The sequence below is a fragment of the Aedes aegypti genome, chromosome 3, assembly GCF_002204515.2.
Source record: "Aedes aegypti strain LVP_AGWG chromosome 3, AaegL5.0 Primary Assembly, whole genome shotgun sequence".
Classification (NCBI taxonomy): domain Eukaryota; kingdom Metazoa; phylum Arthropoda; class Insecta; order Diptera; family Culicidae; genus Aedes; species Aedes aegypti.
The window spans coordinates 323,659,388-323,676,793 of NC_035109.1; the positions used below are offsets into that span (position 1 = coordinate 323,659,388).

General features: G+C 38.6%; 1 protein-coding gene across 1 annotated transcript; it reads left to right on the top strand.

Moving 5' to 3' along the window:
* The first annotated feature begins 3,329 nt into the window (after nucleotides 1–3,329).
* On the top strand, nucleotides 3,330–16,897 carry LOC5565806 (probable cytochrome P450 6g2). Its single transcript, XM_001650110.3, has 7 exons — nucleotides 3,330–3,640; nucleotides 3,704–4,034; nucleotides 14,338–14,525; nucleotides 14,792–14,913; nucleotides 15,417–15,514; nucleotides 15,574–15,848; nucleotides 15,911–16,897. The coding sequence occupies exons 1-7, from the start codon at nucleotides 3,414–3,416 to the stop codon at nucleotides 16,200–16,202; spliced, it is 1,533 nt and encodes a 510-aa protein (XP_001650160.2). The 5' UTR covers nucleotides 3,330–3,413; the 3' UTR covers nucleotides 16,203–16,897.
* Nucleotides 16,898–17,406: the final 509 nt, after the last annotated feature.

Genomic DNA, 17,406 nt, shown 5'->3' on the forward strand with positions numbered 1-17,406 from the left:
GCTATTTTCGTTGATGGTGTGATTCGTCGCTGTCTGAACGTATCGTCCGTTTTGGCGTTCGATTACTGAATGGCTTACGCTTGACGGTATTACTTATAAACTCGTGATTCGAAAAATTACTCAGAAATATATGTTGAAATTCAAGTTATATCTGATGTTCTGTGAAAGTTTCATTCGAATCGGTCCATAAATAACTGAGATTTAACTTACCAAAGTTGGTCATTTTGTATGAAAAATCGAAGAAGTAGCATATGCATGTGAATAAGTTGGGGCGAGTGGTTAGAGTCCGCGGCTACAAATCAAAGCCAAGCTGAAGGTGTCTGAGTTCGATTCCCGGTTGGTCCATGATCTTTTCGTAATGGAAATTTTCTTAACTTCCCTGGGCATAGAGTTAAATCGTGTCTGCCACACGATATACGAATGCAAAAATGGAAACTTTGGCAAAGAAAGCTCTCAGTTAATAACTGAGGAAATGCTCATAAGAACACTAAGCTGAGCAGCATGATCTGTCCCAGTGAGGACGTTGATGCCAAGAAAAAGAAGAAGATGTGAATAAGTTCTTTGTTTATACGACAAACCAGCTGAATATTTCATGGGTGCACATCAGCAACAGGTAGCGGATAACAGGGATTTAGTTGAAATCTGCCAAATGAAATTTTGTATGAAGCTGTGAAATTTATTTAGGAATATAAAAAGTTATAAATAAAGTCGGAAATATTTCTCTTTTCACTCTTTTCCACTAATTTGATGGCCCTGAAAAGGGCCGATGGCTTTGTTAGCTAAGTTTGAGCAAGTTATTTGCTTATACGACGAACCAGCTGAATGTTTTGTGGCTGGAAACGTTGCTCACTCTTGAAATCTTCAGCGATTTCACTAGTCCAACGCTCGATTAGCAGCTCCTCGGACCAGCAACTCAGGGGGCTTCTGGTATTTGTTCCTAACGGGATTGCTTCTTGACCACCAATGCTGATTTTATCACGAGTCGAAATCTTGAAGCGCGGGTCAACAGCTCCTCGGCCGATGAAATTTGCGGCGGCTGGGTGAACGCACACAAGCGGTGAACCACAAAGCGAGAATGACTGGCCCGACCGTGTTCACAGTTCAACCGCAAATTCTCCTGTGGACTGCTTCCTCTATTTGGACAGGTATGTGGGATTCAGTAAGTAAACGACATGAACCTTTGATGTCTTGCCTTTCGATTGAGGTGCTAATCAAGAAATTTCGTTAAGTCAGCGAAAAGTTATGAACGTTTAAAATATTTCATGTCAACGTAACGCTCTTGGTTTTGAAATTCCAATTTCATTCCTGTATAGAGAAGAAAGACGTTGTTCTACGCCAAAACATGCGAAGAAATATAGTGTTGCTGCAACCAACCTTGACAGGCGGTGAAACGGTTGTATTCAATTGTCAGTACCACATTTTGGTATTATAATGGTATTGTAAAAATGTTAAAAACAATTAGAAATACTTCATTTTGGTATTCGATAACTATTGAGGTCTGCTGGAGGTATTGAGAACTACTATTGAAAATTTTCACTTTTGTATGAAGATCCATCATGTATTATTTAGGTATCACAATAGGGATCTAAATATGACGTCCATTGTTTTTGGGGATTTCTAGACCCCCCACCCCCCTCTGTCGCGCTTTTTCCAATTCCCCTAAATTGTGGACGTCATTTTTGGATGACCCCATACCTGATCTAATTATTGAATTGGTGTTTGTAGAATATACATGAGGTATTTTACCTCTTATGCAGGGCTCATTCATACCTCATTCAGGTTGTAAGTATTGGAAATTATGTGGTATGGAATACCTCAGTGGTATTCAGAAGTACTTTTCTTCTGCTCGGGTACATGATCTTTTGTGTTGACGGGGAGGTAGCACTTTTTACAATCCATGGCAAGACAATTCGAACAATATATTTCCACTTTAATCACGAAAACGGCAGTCAATTTGAAGGATTTTATTCGTAACGATGATGCAGCTTTACAAAAACTGTTCTTTCACAAAGGCTTAGGCGATTCTACTTGTATATATAAACAGCAAATCAAAAAATTCGAAGAGCATTTTAAGAAACAACAACCGACAAAAGATACACAAATATTTCCTTAATATATAGTTAGGGGTCGTCCGTATACCACGTGGTTATTCATGAGGGGAGGGAGAGTCTGATCAAAGACCACGGTTCATACAAATTTTAAATGTTTTGTATGGACAAATGACCACGATGGGGAGGGGGGTGGGCCGGAATCCCAAAAAAATATCCACGTGGTTAATGGACAGCCCCTTATTAAATATCTGGAAATTTGAGAAGTATCCGATTTAAAATGAATTTTTGGTGATCATTTTTGTGTGTCTCATATTTTCAATCTTTTAAGAAAAAAGGGCAAAAATCGGTTCAGAATAGATTTTTGAAAGCGTTTCAAAGTCATGGGTCATTTTTGACCCTTAATGCATAATATGCAATTTTTACAGGTCGTTGTAAGCTTCTTTTAGCGCAAAAATGATCGATTTAAAAAGTTAGGAAAGGCAAAAATTTTCAGATTTCTATATTTTTTCTCATACAAACTTACAGTTCCTTTACCGTGCTGAGTGACCAAAATTGACCCCAATGCGCAAAAAAGGTTAAAAGTATGACATTAAAGGTAGAACAGTTGGCTCCCTCGATAACAATTGTCACGTCATGTTTCAGACATCTACGCCCGTATCGTCGAGACATTCATGACGCGTATTCGTCTTGTGTTTTTCGTTTGTTGACGCATAGATAGACTTAAGTAGTTCGCCTACCGGCCCGTTCTTTTCTCATGGATGACACGAAATGGTCATCTTCTTATGGTATCTTTGCTAGCTAGTGGATATCATAGTCAGAAACTCCACAATAACTCGTATGGCTTTCAATATCCAAATCGTCAACCAAACCACTGATTGTAGTAACGATAAATCACATCCTTAAATACATTGAAACCTCTCATGAAATACTCGAAATCCTTATGTGTTATTTAAAATGAGATGAGCCGTCCGTAAGCTACTTGGTCATCTGTGAAGGGAGGGGGGCCAAAGACCAAAAAAAAATACCCGCGTGGCTCATGTACAGCCATTAAACAATGATTTATATTGCAGCAATATCACATCCCGAAATCATTAAAGTTTCGAACATCTTTTCAGTTCAATTCCAAATCACGCGATAACGGATGTTTTGCATCAGGCTCTTATCTCTATCTTTTTATCAATTAACCAGTCTTAGCTGGAACCCGATGCTCACTCATTATCGTATCAGTAGGAAAGTGCTAAATTGAATGCCAAATTTTCAAACGCGAACCGCAGCTCAATTCGTGCATCCAATAATCAGTTTGTTTCAAGCCACCGTCCTAATCGAACCTTACGCAGTGCCAGTGCCAGTGCTGAACACAAAATGATACTAACCACCGTTTTCCTCATCGGATTGCTGTATAAAAATCCGGTGGCGTTCTTCTTGGTAATTGTAGCTGGACTGCTGGTGCGTGAGCTAATCAAGTACCACTTCAGACACTGGGAACGCTGCAATGTCCCCGGGCCGAAACCTTCGCTGATCTTCGGCAACATCGCGTCGAACATCTTCCTGAGGCAGCATTTTGCCGAAATGATCGATGGCTGGTACAAGTATGTTGTGTAACGTTGAATTTGGTGGTACAGAAAATCGCTCAAAGATTTTTTTTCGCGCAGCAAATTTCCCAATGCGCCCTTCATTGGGTTTTACAAGATTTTTAAACCCTCGGTGATGATTCGAGACCCGGAGATGATCAAGAACGTCCTGGTGCGGGATCAAGCGTGCTTCTCGGCCAATGATTTTGCTTTTGACGAAAAACTGGACCCACTGTTGGCCCACAACCCATTTATGGTGTCCGGTGAGCGGTGGAAAAAGTCCCGGCAGCTGTTGACTCCGATCTTCACCGGGAGCAAGATGAAGCAGCTGTTTCCAATCATGGACGAAATCAGCAGCCAATTCGTGAACTTTGTCGGACGTCAGTGCGGTCGCGAGGTGGAAGCCAAATCGGTGAGTTGCATCCATGGAGAGTTATTAGGGTGCGGCATATTTTTTTCGAAAGTTCTAGAAACCAAAAGTTCGTGTGCTCTTATAAATTTTAAAGTTTCAGCCGAAAATAATAAGAATTGGACAGCGCTACAGCAACTTATATATTAAATTTTGAGATTTAAAAAATGACAATTAACATAACTTTTATTTTTCAAACAAATTGAGTTTTTGAAAAGTTTGTGAAACTTCAAACTTGCCCAAAACTACAACTAGTGTTAGATGGAAGTAATTTTTCACTAGTTTAGCACTATTTAACGAAAAAAATAAACCATTCGACCAAATTCGACCATAACCTCATAAATACTCAACTGATTCCAAATTTATATACATGCTTTTGAAAATATTTCAAACAGTGTGAATAAACCATATAGACTATTGTATAGTATTTTTATTCTGTAGCATGCTCCGGTGGGCTGAGCGACGGAATCAAGATCAATAGCGTCCGGATCGCGTTGTGCGAGTGCGAAAAGGTATTCGGGTTCAGTCGAGGAAGGATTACCAAATATTGAGCTCGTTTCATGCTTATGCTTCTACACATTTCCATCGCGGCAACGTTTGAATGAATAGTTCGTCACTACGAGTGGTTGCATAAACACTTATTCCAGTCTTCAGTATTCAATATTCTCATACCTTTTGTTTTCCGCATTTACTTAAAATAAATTTTGAATAGTTCGGAATTATGGATTGTCAACGTATTTTTTAATGTTCTACCAATATATTTTCACCGCGACACAAAAATGCAGAATAAACCCTTCCTTAGTCCCTATTGCAGCCCACACACGGTCAGACTGACAGACATTGACTCTGCCCCCAAGTTAGGAAAACCGATTTATGTTGGTGTAACCGCTTGACTAACTGTCAAAGTTCGTTACATCAACATTATATTTTTTTTCTATCTTTATTAACGAGATTTTTAGCCCTGGGCTAGTTCATCTCGGGACCAACGGCTTTACTTCCCTTCCGAAGGAAGTCGTCACTGAAAATTTTAGTGACTATCTCGGGGATGGGATTCGATCCCAGTTCCTCGGCGTGAGAGGCGTGTGTTCTAACCACTAGGTACACCAGGTCCGTCCCCTGTTCTCATGTATTTGTATTTGTGTTTAAAATAATCCATCTGACAAACTAGTCTTAATGTATTGAATAATCTTGTCAAGTATGGTGTATTTCACAAACGATTCCTCCAGAAATTTATTCACAGATTCTTCCGGAAATCTCTTCAAAGAATTACTCCAAAAATTCCTCCAGGGATAGTTTTAGGAATTCATCCAGGCATTCCACAAGAGATTTTTTTCAAGAATTATTCCAGACATTCCTTCAAAGATACCTCTAGAAATTTGTATTTTTTGCACTCATTCTTTCAGAAATCCATCCAAAAGTGTTCAGAAACTCCTTAAGGGCTTCTTTCAAGACTTTCTTTTAGAATTAATACATGGATTCCTACAAGAATTTCTTCAGATATTCTTACGTAAATTCCTCAAGGTATTCTTTCAGGAAACTTTCTGGGATTTTATTTCCAAGAATTTCTTCTCAAATTATACCATCATCTAGAAGTTTCTTCAAAGATAACTCCAGAAATTCTTCGCAATAAACTTCTCCAAGGGATTTCACCAGGTATTTCCCAGGACAGGGTTTTTTCCAAGGGTTTGTCCAGGTGTTTCAACAGAAATTTCACCAGGCATTCCTCTAGAGGTTTGCTCTAGATATTCGTACAAAGATTGCTCCATGAACTAGTCCAGTGATTAATACTTACATTCTTCAAGGGATATTTACAGGAATCCCTCCAGGAATTTCTTCAAAGATCTCTTCAGGAACTCTGCCAGCCATTTCTACAATTTCAATTTTTTCTGGGCCCCTAGCCATTTCTTCAATATTTTTTTATAGAAATATTACAGGATTCCGTTCACTGTTTTTTGTATGGATTCCTAAAGAAATCCCTCTAAAGAATAACCCAAAATGTTCCCTAAGAAGTTTCTTCAGATTCAGTTCTTCTTGTTCCAAGATTTCCTTCGAGAATATCTCCAGAGATTGTTACGAGAATTTCTTCAGGAAGTCCTTTAGAACTTTATCCAAAGTTTTCACAAAGAATTCTTCCTTCTTCGAAACATTTTCTCATGTTTCCTTCAAGAATATCACCAAGATTTTCTCCAGTAAATACTTTAAAAAATCTTAAAGATATTTTCCCGTAGAGAACTTCTCTAAGGATTTCTTCAGAAATTCTTGAAGATATTTATCAAGTAATCTCCCAATCAGAAATTTATTCACTTATACCTCTAACAATTCCTCCAGAGAATCCATCACAAATTGTTTGCAGAGATGCCTTCAAAAATTCCACAAATACTTACAGGTATTCCTCAAGAAATTGCTCCAGGGTTTTAAGCAGAATATCCCTCAGGTATTTGTCCAGGCCTTTTTGCAAACATTAAAACAAGGATTCCTCCAAGATTTCCATCTAGCAATATCCCAACAGATTTCTCGAGGGATGAACCTAAGAATTGGTTCAGAAATTACTCCACGCATACCTCCAAGAAATGTTTAATAGATTCTACCAAGAATTTGTCAAGAGATTCTCTCAGATATTTCTCTAGAAACTTTACAAGTGATTACCTTAGAAATATTTTCAGAGATTCCTCCATAAATATGTCAAGGTACTTCTTCGAAAAATCTTTTAATGTTTCCTTCATGAATTCCTCCAAGAATTTCCGCAGTTAATACTTGAAAAATCCTAAAGATATGTTTCCGTTAAGAATTGCTCTAAGAACATCTCCGGAAATTTCTGACGATATTCCTCAAGTAATCTCTCTGAAAAAATCCTATGAGGATTCCTCCATAAGTTTCTCCAGTGATTTGCTAAGAAAAAATATCCACCAGGCTTCCTTTCGAGATTCTACAAAACAAAACCTAATGATTCCTCTACTTATTTCTCCAAGGCAATTTCAGCATTTCTTTCGCTAATTCTTGCAGAAGTTCATCAAGTTATTGTTCCGACAAATCTGTCAAAAAATACTTAAGGAATATATTCACATATACCTCTATATAATTCCTCCAGAGATTCTATCACAAATAGTTCGCTGAGATGCCTTCTTAAAATCCACTAATTCTTACAGGATTATATCCAGAAATTATCCAGAGATTTCGCCTGGAATTCCTTTAGAGATTCCACAAATGATCCCTCCTACCATGAATTTCTCTAGTGGCTCTATCAAGGACTATACAAGACATTCTTCAAGAATCCATCAGAATTTTTCTCCAGGAATGCACCAGGAATTTTTTGAAAGATTTCTTCAGGAAATGCCACTAGAATTTTTCCAGGGAATTTTATACGAATATTTGTTGAGTTTATCCATTTTTTTTCCAGTGATCCCTCCAGAGATTTTTCCAATATTTGATACAGGGACGCAAACAGGAATTCGAGCTAAGAACTTTTCAGAAATTACTTCGGGAATATCAAGTGGATTTCTTCAATGATTTGAAGGATTTCCTCTATGTATTCCATTGAGAAATCCTCCAGAGATTAATTTAAAATTAATTCCTGGGAATATTCCTAGTGGAGTTCTTAGACAAATTCCAGAAGAAATTCTTGAGAAAAACCCTAAAGGAACTTCTGGTGGTAATTCTTGGTGGAATTTCTGGAGGTATTTCAGGAGGCATTCCTGGTCAGAGACCTGGAGGATTATCTGGAAATATTCCTGGATCATTTCTTTGAGGAATTCCTGGAGAAATTCCTGGAGGTATTCCTAAAAAATCTTGAAGGTTTTCTTGTTGTATCCCGGACAAAGTTCTAACACGATTTTTGGTGAAATTCCTGGAAGAATTCCTGAACAAATTGCTAAAAAGTTCCTGATGAAATCTATTAAGCAACTCCTTAAGGTATTCCTGAAAAAATCTTTACGTAAACTTTTCTACTTTTTAGAAGGAAATCGGAGGAATTCCTTGAGTAAAATCCAGTTGAATTCATGGAGGAATCCTGGTGGAATTATTGGAGAAATCTCTGTGCAATTCCTGGACGAAATTTCCAGGGAAAATTCCTGGAGGAGTCCCGGACAAAATTTCTGATGGAATCCTTGTCAAAATTCCTGGAGGAACCCCGGAGGAATTCCTGGGAGAATCTCGAAGGAATTTCTGGAGGAATTTCGCAAAAAACCCAGGAGGAATTCCTGGAGGCATCCCACTGGATTTCCTGGAGTAATACCGGACGAATTTCCGGAGGAATCTCGAAAAAGTTCATGGAGGAATGCTCGGAGGTATCTCGGAGAAATTTCTGGAAGAATCACGGAGGAATTCCTGGAGGAGTTCCGGACAAAATTCCTGGAGAAATCCTACGGGATTCCTGGAAGTATCCTGGAGTTATTCTTGGTGGAATCAAAACTTTTGGAGGAATCTATGCAGAATTTCAACAAAACAAAATTTTTGGAGGAATCCCTGCAGAATTCCTGGAGGAATCCCTGCAGAATTCCTGGAGGAATCCCTGCAGAATTCCTGGAGGAATCCCTGCAGAATTCCTGGAGGAATCCCTGCAGTATTCCTGGAGGAATTATCCCGGAGAAATTCCTAGAGGAGGAGACCCGGACAAAATTTGTGGAGGAATCCCTGCAGAATTCCTGGAGGAATTATCCCGGGGAAATTCCTAGAGGAGGAGACCCGGACAAAATTTGTGGAATCTCTGATAAAATTGCCGATGGAATCCCGGAGGGATTCCTGGAGAAATCTTGTAGGAATTTCTTGAAGAATCTCGAAGGAATTTCTGGAGGAATCCCGCACAAATCCCGGAGTAATTCCTGGAGGCATCCAACTGGAATTCCTGGAGGAATCCTGGAGGATTGTGAGAGTAATTCTTGGTGGAATGATGAACAAAATTCTTGGAGGAATCCCGGAAGAAATCCTGAAGGAATTCTGGAGGAACGCATAGAAGAATTCCAGCGAAATTCCTGGAAGAGTCCGGAAAAAATCCTGAAAATATCGCGAAGGGTTCCTGCTGGAATTCCGGACCAAATTCCTCGAGGAGTTCCTGGAGGAACCCCACAAGAATTCCTTGAGGATAACCCGGGGAAATTCTTGGAGGAATCCCGGACAATTCCTGGAGAAGTCACGGAGGAATTCTCGGAGGAGTTCCTGGAGGAATTCCGGAGAAATCCCTGGAGGAATCCCATAGGAATTCCTGAAAGTATCCTGGTGGAATTACGAACAAATTTCCTGGAAAAACCCCGGAAGAATTCCTGGAGGAATCCCGGAAGAATTCCTTGAAGAATCCGAGAGGAATTCCTGGAAGAATCCGGGAGCAATTGCTGAAAGAATCCTGGAGGATTCTTCCTGGAATCTCACAGAAATTCCTGTCGGAATCCTAGAGAAATTTCTGGAATTCCTGGAATAATCTTGGGGGAATTCCTGGAGTATTTCCGGAGAAATTCTTAGAGGAATCTCGGAGGAATTTCTGGCGGAATCCCGGAGAAATACCTGGAGGAATTTCCAGAGGAATCCTGGAAGAAATTCTGGGGGAAATTCGGAGAAATCCCAGAGGTCTACCTCTGTGAAACTCTTTGAGGAGCCTCTGAAGAATCCTGGGGAACTTTTGGAGGAATCCTTATAGGAATTGCTGAAGAGTTTATAGAGGAGAATCTGGAGAAATCCTGGAATAATGCTTGGTAAATGCATAAAGGAATTTCTGGGGGTTCTTGGAGAAATTTTTGCTAAATTCCTGATCGAATTTCTGGGGTTATTCTTGGAGAAAACCCTGGGAAATTTTTGGAGACATCCTTGGGGAATTCTTGAGAGAATATCTGGGATGTTCCTTTAAGAATCTTCGAAGCATTTCTTTTCAGCTCCTGCAGGGATTGTCGGAGAATTCCTGGACAATTTCAGGAGGAATTTTTGTAGAACTTGTCGAGGATTCCCTGTGATATTCTTGAAAGAATATCTGGAGAATTCTTAAAAGGATATATGGAGAATCTTGAAGAAATCCCTGGGGAATTTTTGCAGAGACTCCTGGGGATATCTCTGGAAAATATTTTTAGGAATCACTGGTGAATCTTTTAAGGAATCTCTGTGAAATTTCAAGAGGGATCTTTGATGAATTTGTGGAAAACTACTGGAGAAAAACCTGAAGAGTTTCTTAAAGAATCAATGAAAAACTACAGTAGAAATTCCTGGTTGACTCCCCGAAGCAATTGCTGGAGGAATCCCTGGGGAAATATCTGAAGAATTTTTGTTGTAATTCTCCAATTCGTTTTGAGACATCCCTGATGAATCTCTGGAGAATTTCTCAAGCCATTTTCAAAGAATTGTTGATGGAATTTGGTAGAAGTCTTGGGCGAATAAAAAAAAAAAACAAAAAATATGTAGGAGTCCCTGGACGAATTTCTATTAACTTTCTTTAAGAATTTTTCAAATGAATTTCTAGAAAAATTTCTGGCAAAATCTGTGAAAGAATTTCTTGAAGAATCTCTGAGTAAACGATTTGAGGAATTTTTGATGGAATCCAGAAGGAATTTCTGGAAGAATCTTTGGCGTAAGTACAGGGGGATTTTCGAGCGAAAACCCTGCAGAAAGTATTGGAGGAATATTTACGGGGTTTTATTAATGATTTTTTTTGTGTCCTGTAAAATCCCTGTTCAATATTTAGACGAATCCTTGGAGGATTTGGCAGAAGAGTTTCTAGAGGAATTCTTGGAGGTGTTTCTTCTTTCAGGTAAAGTAAAGCCGGAACAGCCGATTGATGGATAGTAGCCACAATCTTTTACCTATTTCATTAGCAAATACACCAGCAGTTCTACCGGTGATTTCACTAAAAGTTCAATACGGAATTCCTTCAGGGATTGTACCAATAATTTCTACAAGGAATCAATCAGGAATTTCACAAGGAATTCATCCAGGAAATGGGATTCCTTTCAAAGTTCTTTCAACGATTCCATCAGGGGAGTTTTCATAAAATGTTATTGTAAGGATTACACTAGGAGTTTCTTCAGAGACTCCACCAAGAATTCCATCAGGAGTACTTCTATAGATTCAATCATGAGTTTCACGAAGGGTAACATCAGGAATTCCATCAAGGTTTCCAATAGTAGTTTCTCTGAGGATTTCATAGGAAGTTTCCTTATGGTTTCCATCGGAAGTTCATCGAGGGATTCCATTGGAAGTTTCTTCAGTGATTCCATCAGGAGTTCCTATAGGAATTCTATCAGGAGCATTTTTAGAGCTTCCATCAGTGTCCTTCTGGGGATTCCATCAAGAGATTGTATCAAGAGTACCTCATGAATTTATCAGGAGTTCCAATGATTCCTCTAGGGATTCTATCAGGAATAATTCTAAGAGTTCTTCTGAGGATTTCATCAGGATTTCCTTTAGGTATTCCATCAAAAGTTCCTTATGGGAAAATTCACCTGGACTTCTTTCAGAGATTCCATCAGGAGTTCTTCCAGAGATTATATCAGAAGTTCCTCGAGGAATTCTATCAGGATTGCTTCTAGGCATATCAAAAGGTATTCCTCTAGGGATTTTATCAGGAATTCCTTCAGTGATTTCATCAGGAATTCCTTTGATAATATCTTTAGGAATTTCTGCAAGACTTCCATCAGGAATTTCCCCAGGAATTCCATCTATGGTATTAGGATTTCATCCTCGAGGGATTCCATTAGGAGTCCTTCTAGGGATTTTATTAAGAGTTACTTCAATGATTCCATCAGTAGTTACTTCAAGAATATCAAAAGTTCCTGTAGGAATTCCATTGGGAGTTCCTACAGAGATTCTACCTGGAATACCTACAGGGTTTCTCTAGAGATTTCATCAGATATTCCAGGGATTACATCAGAAGTTCTTGGGGCCCAGATAGCCGTAGCGGTAAACGCGCAGCTATTCAGCATGACCATGCTGAGGGTCGTGGGTTCGAATCCTGCTGGTCGAGGATCTTTTCGTAAAGGAATTTTTTTTCGATTCCCAGGGCATAGAGTATCTTCGTACCTGCCACACGATATACACATGCAAAAATGGTCAATCGGCAAAGAAAGCTCTCAGTTAATAACTGTGGAAGTGCTCATAAGAACACTAATCTGAGAAACAGGCTTTGTCCCAATTGGGACGTAACGCCAGAAAGAAGAAGATCAGAAGTTCTTCCAAAGATTCTATCAGATGTTTTTATAAGGATTTCATTAAGAGTCTTTTAATAGATTTCAATAAGAATTTTTGCAGGGATTCCATCAGAAGTTCTTCCATGAATTCCTTTTGAAATAATTCTTAGATTTCATTATGAAATCCTCCTGGGACTCCATCATGGGCACCTTCTGGGGTTCTATCAGTATTTCTGTCAGGGATTCAATCAAGAATTCTTCTAAAGATTTCTTCTGGAATTCCTCTAGGGTTATTCATTATTATTTCATTCACCCCAACAGAAATTTATTAAGAGATTCTACAAAAATTTTCTTCCAGGGTTTTTTTTTTATGAAATTCTTTAAGATATTCCTCCAGGGAATCCTAGGAGGAACTCTTCATAGGGTCACTGAAGTTATATCCTCCAGTGACTCTATGAGATATTCCTCCTAGGATTCAAAAAAAAAAATAAATCCTTCAGGGATTCCTCTGAGAATTCCTTCAGTTATTCCACCCCAGGAATTCCTTCTAAAATTCCGCAAGGATTTCCTCTTACTATTCCAACTTAAAATCCCTCACATAAATCCTCCAAGGATTTCTCTTCAAGGATTCCACCAAAGGTTCCTCAATGGATTGCATCTGGAATTCACCCTGGTAATTCTCCATGATTTCCATCAGTAAAACCAACAAGGATTTTACCAGGAGTTCTTCTAGGGTTAGCACTGTGAATATCACCAGTTTTTCGCTAGAATTTCTAACAGAAAAATCTACCCTAGTTTCGCCAGAAATTCTACCAGAAAATTCTTAAATGATTTTACCAGAATTTACCTTCTTATAGCTTTTGAGGCTTACCAGAAATTCCTCCAGGGAATCAACTAAAATGTTCCGCAAGTTCACAAGAATAAAAAAAACACCAATATTTCCTCAAAAAAATCGACCAGGAATTCCGCGAAGGATTGAACTAGAAATTCTCCTTTCTCTACTCTAGGTATTTCATCAGGAATGCATCTGCAAAATTCCAAAAGATTATTCCTCGAGAGATTCCACTGATATATAATCAGAGAAGAATTTCTGAATAATGCATGAATGAATCCTTGGAACTAACTTCTAGAGGAATTCCTGAAGGAATCTTTGAAGAAATTGTCATAGCAATCTTTGGAGGAGTTCTTGAATGCAGCCTTGGAGAAAGCTAAGAAAACTTACTGAAGAAAACATTTGAAGAAATTTTTGGATTGATCTTTGAAGGAATTAGTAGAAGAACCTTTGAAGGAATCTCTAGAAGAATGCTAACTGAAGATATGTTTGAAGGGTTTTTCCTGGAGGAATTTCTATTTGAATCTGTGAATCAATTTCTAGAGGAATTATTGATGAAATTTCTGGTAGAATTCCAGGAAAAAATTCTGGTGGAATCCCTAGTATAATTCATGAATTTCTTAAAAAAAACTTCAAAGTAGAATAACTAGAGGAAACCACTAAAGATTCCGTATAGAATTTTTAAATTACCATAGCCATTTCCTTATCGATGACTGTTCAGAATATTTCCGACAGAGACCCCTCTTAATTTTGGAGTGTAGTCGGAACACTTCGTTCGAATTATAATTGGAACTCCTCATCAATATATATTTCTTCCGGTATTAAAATTTTGAAATTACTGTTCTTCCTCACTACGATTAATGCCAGAAAATTGTAGATATATTCCCCCCACAGCAACAGAATAAAAAAAACTATCTCATACTCACTAGACTTGCCGAAATCATTCAAAAAATGCGAAAAAATAAAGTGTTGCTGCAACGAACTTTGACAGTCGGTCAATCGGTTGCAGCAACATAAATCGATTTGACTAACTTAGGGCGGAGTCAATGTTGGTCAAACCGTCTGAGCGTCTGTGGGCTACATTATATTTTGAAAATTGTTTAACCAAACGAACAATACTATTTGTATAAGGCAAAGCTAACAGTAGTAAATAAAAATTAAACTTGTATTAACTGGTCTAGATCAGTTGCCATCTCTTAATTACAATATTTTTATTTCAAACTTCTAGGTTTCTTTTTGCATGTGAAATATAAGCAACACCCTAAGGCTTGTTATCTTTGCGTTGCGATCGTTGCTATAACACGACAAATTTATCACCGCACAGCTGATATGAAAACTGACTCGCTTTCTTTTGTTTTCTGTGTCCCATCGGCAGATATCGGCGGCCTATACGACTCAAAACGTTGCCGGATGTGCATTCAGTTTGGACGCAGATTGTTTCAATAATCCCAACAGCGAATGGCGCGTGATGGGCAAGAAGATATTTCAGCCGACGTTACTGGCCGGAATAAAGTTCATGCTGATGCTGTTTGTTCCATCGGTGACCTGGTTCATTCCGGTTCCGTGAGTATTGCTGGGAAATGGGTGTTCAATGTTACGTCATTTTCTGGGAGAACTCTCACGCGATTATTTTGCTACCGAGGTGTATGCGTCGTTATCATCGGGTGAGGTAACGGATAACGATATTCTTATGAGATATATTTTATCAGTCGCAAAAAAGAGGGTCAAACGATTCGAATAAATCGTATGTGGGTGGACGAAAGCTCGTCATAGCTATAAATAGGAAGCTTAATCGTGAGCACGTGAAATAATCTGATGATTCACTGTAGGTTTCTACCGAAGGAAGTTGATCGATGGATGCGTAAACTGGTGTCGACTTTGCTGCAAGAGCGAAAAACTAAACAACCGGAACGGGATGACCAGTTGCAATCGTTGCTTAAGACCAAGTCTGGTAAGTTGAACTCTTCAATAATTTTTCAACAAGCTCTTCAAACACATCCCCATCAAACGCTAGCTCAGCAACAACACCACTAGGCCTACCTCTATCTCCACCTGCGATCATGTACTTCGCTTTGATAGCATTGATGTTCAGAAGTATCCTCGCTGTTTCCATCTGAAAAGGCACGCTCACGCTGATCTGCGCTCAATTTTCCTCCACCATGACCTGATGAAGATCAACTTCATGAGGTCAGATGGAGGAAGGAAGTTAGCAGGTCATTGAAGTTCTGACCATCAATGCTACCAAAACGAAGAACAGTGTTGCACGTATCAACCTAATTAGTTTCACCGGAGAAGCATGTTCTGTTGGCTTGAAAATTCATATGGGACAGTTATGCTTTAATGGGCATTAATGCACACGAAGTTATGCTCCAATGAAGCTCGTGCTCATCAGAAAACTGTGTTAAGAAATTTACGTAATGATAACTTATTCAAACACTTTTTTTAATCTTTCAGCTGAACTCACAGAAGAGCAGATTGCTGGCCATTCTTTAGCGTTCTTCTCCGAAGGGTTCGAAACTTCCAGCACCACAATGGGATTTGCCATCCTTCATGTAAGTTTCATCTGATTCGAATTTTGTAACGAATTTTGATTCATTATTCATAACTGCAGCTGGCAGAGAATCCAGATGTCCAGGAAAAACTCTTTCAAGAAATACAGAACACGCTAGGAAAAAATGACATCCCGCTCACCTTTGATCTGGTGCAGAAGATCGAATACTTGGACTGGGTCCTACAGGAAAGCCTACGGATTACACCACCTGCAGCCGGTTTGCAGAAGCTTTGCACCCAAAACTACTGTCTCAAGTACAAGGTGGACGGCAAGGAAGTCGGAACGTGGATCATGCCCGGAACAACGGTGCTCATTCCCATTGTAGCTGTTCACATGTGAGCTTCCATCCATACAAAGTTCGAGACATTTTAAACTGATAGTCTTCGTTCTTTTTCAGGGACCCCAAGTACTACCCGGAACCGGAGAAATTCCGCCCGGAGCGATTCAGCCCCGAGGAAAAAGCCAAACGTACCGATCCGGTATACTATCCCTTCGGGGATGGACCTCGAATGTGCCTCGGAATGCGATTTGCCCAAATTCAGATCAAAGTGGCTCTGCTGAAGCTGGTTCAGCAGTTCCGTGTTCGCACCTCCCCGAACAACAAACCGTGGCAGTACAATAGAAACACATTCCTGACCGAGGCCAAGGATGGTCTGCAGGTGGTGTTTGAACGACGCTCTCAAGATTAATTGGGGTAAATCATGATCAATGATTATTTTATGTGTTTAAAGATCTTTTAATGCCATACTATTGATTTAAAAAAAAGGGGGATTAGGTCAACTAGGACTAATTTACAGCAGCTGCATGTCACCTGTCAGTATCGAAAAAATTCCGTTACAGACAAACTGTTTTTAAATTGCCCTAGAATATAACTTTTTTTAAACCGTAGGATCATTTTGTGGTGTAGGTAAATTTATTTTTAAGGTGAAAATGATAATTATACACCACTTACTTGTGTCCAGATTATGGAACTATGGAATATCAGCGTGAATTAAATCCGTTTTTTCATACAAACCTCAAGCTCAGTGGGAACGCTTTTGGGCCCCATCACTTTAAGAAGACGACCCAAATAAACTAGAAGAATAGAGCTTTGAAATGTATATTGCTCATTAATGCATGTCAGTCACATGTTTGCTGATTTTCCATGTAAATACAAGGGACAATAATGCGTTCATATGTCGTACAGAGCTGACGTTTTTGGTTCACCATATGGGAAACTATAAAATTGATGAAAATTATGATAATTAGGTAGTCGTCATGTATAGTAAAATGATCAGGAATTATTGTTATTGACGCATATTAGTAATTTTGAAAAAAAATAATAATAATGACTGCTAACCTATATGAAAATAAAGTAAAAAGCAATAGAAAGAGCAATCGAAAACTATCAACGTAAAAACCTACCGTGGGGTTACTCTTGACTCGTCCATAGTTAATTAGAAGATTATGGCTAAAATATTAACGTCCCATAAAAAAATATAAAATTTCTATAAAAAATGCAAAATTTGTCAGTAAAGAAACAAGGGTAAAATCAACAGAAAAGTTAAAAATTTCCATAAAAAAAATAAAGAAGTGCATAGAAAAAACAAAATTTTCCATAAATAAAAAAATTTTGAGCAATAAATAGATTCAAAAGTGCAGTAGAATCGACAATAATGTCACTAAAAAATATCAAATTTTCCATTTAAAAACCTCAAAATGTCCCTATTTTCTTCACAAAAAGCAATAAATAATTATAAATTTTCCACAAAAAAAGCCAAAATTTGCAATAAATAGATAATAATTCGCCCACAATAAATCAGAAAATTTCCATTCAAAAAATCAAAGATAGCAATAGCAGTAAATGCAAAGTTGCAATAAACAAACCTAACTGAGCAATTCAAAATGACAATC

Bases quoted from the DNA above. Each gene is read 5' to 3' on its own strand.
- LOC5565806 (XM_001650110.3), top strand. From the start codon at position 3,414: ATGATACTAACCACCGTTTTCCTCATCGGATTGCTGTATAAAAATCCG. The intron at 4,035-14,337 runs GTGAGTTGCATC...TCCCATCGGCAG, and splicing joins GCGAGGTGGAAGCCAAATCG to ATATCGGCGGCCTATACGAC. The intron at 14,914-15,416 runs GTAAGTTGAACT...TTAATCTTTCAG, and splicing joins GTTGCTTAAGACCAAGTCTG to CTGAACTCACAGAAGAGCAG.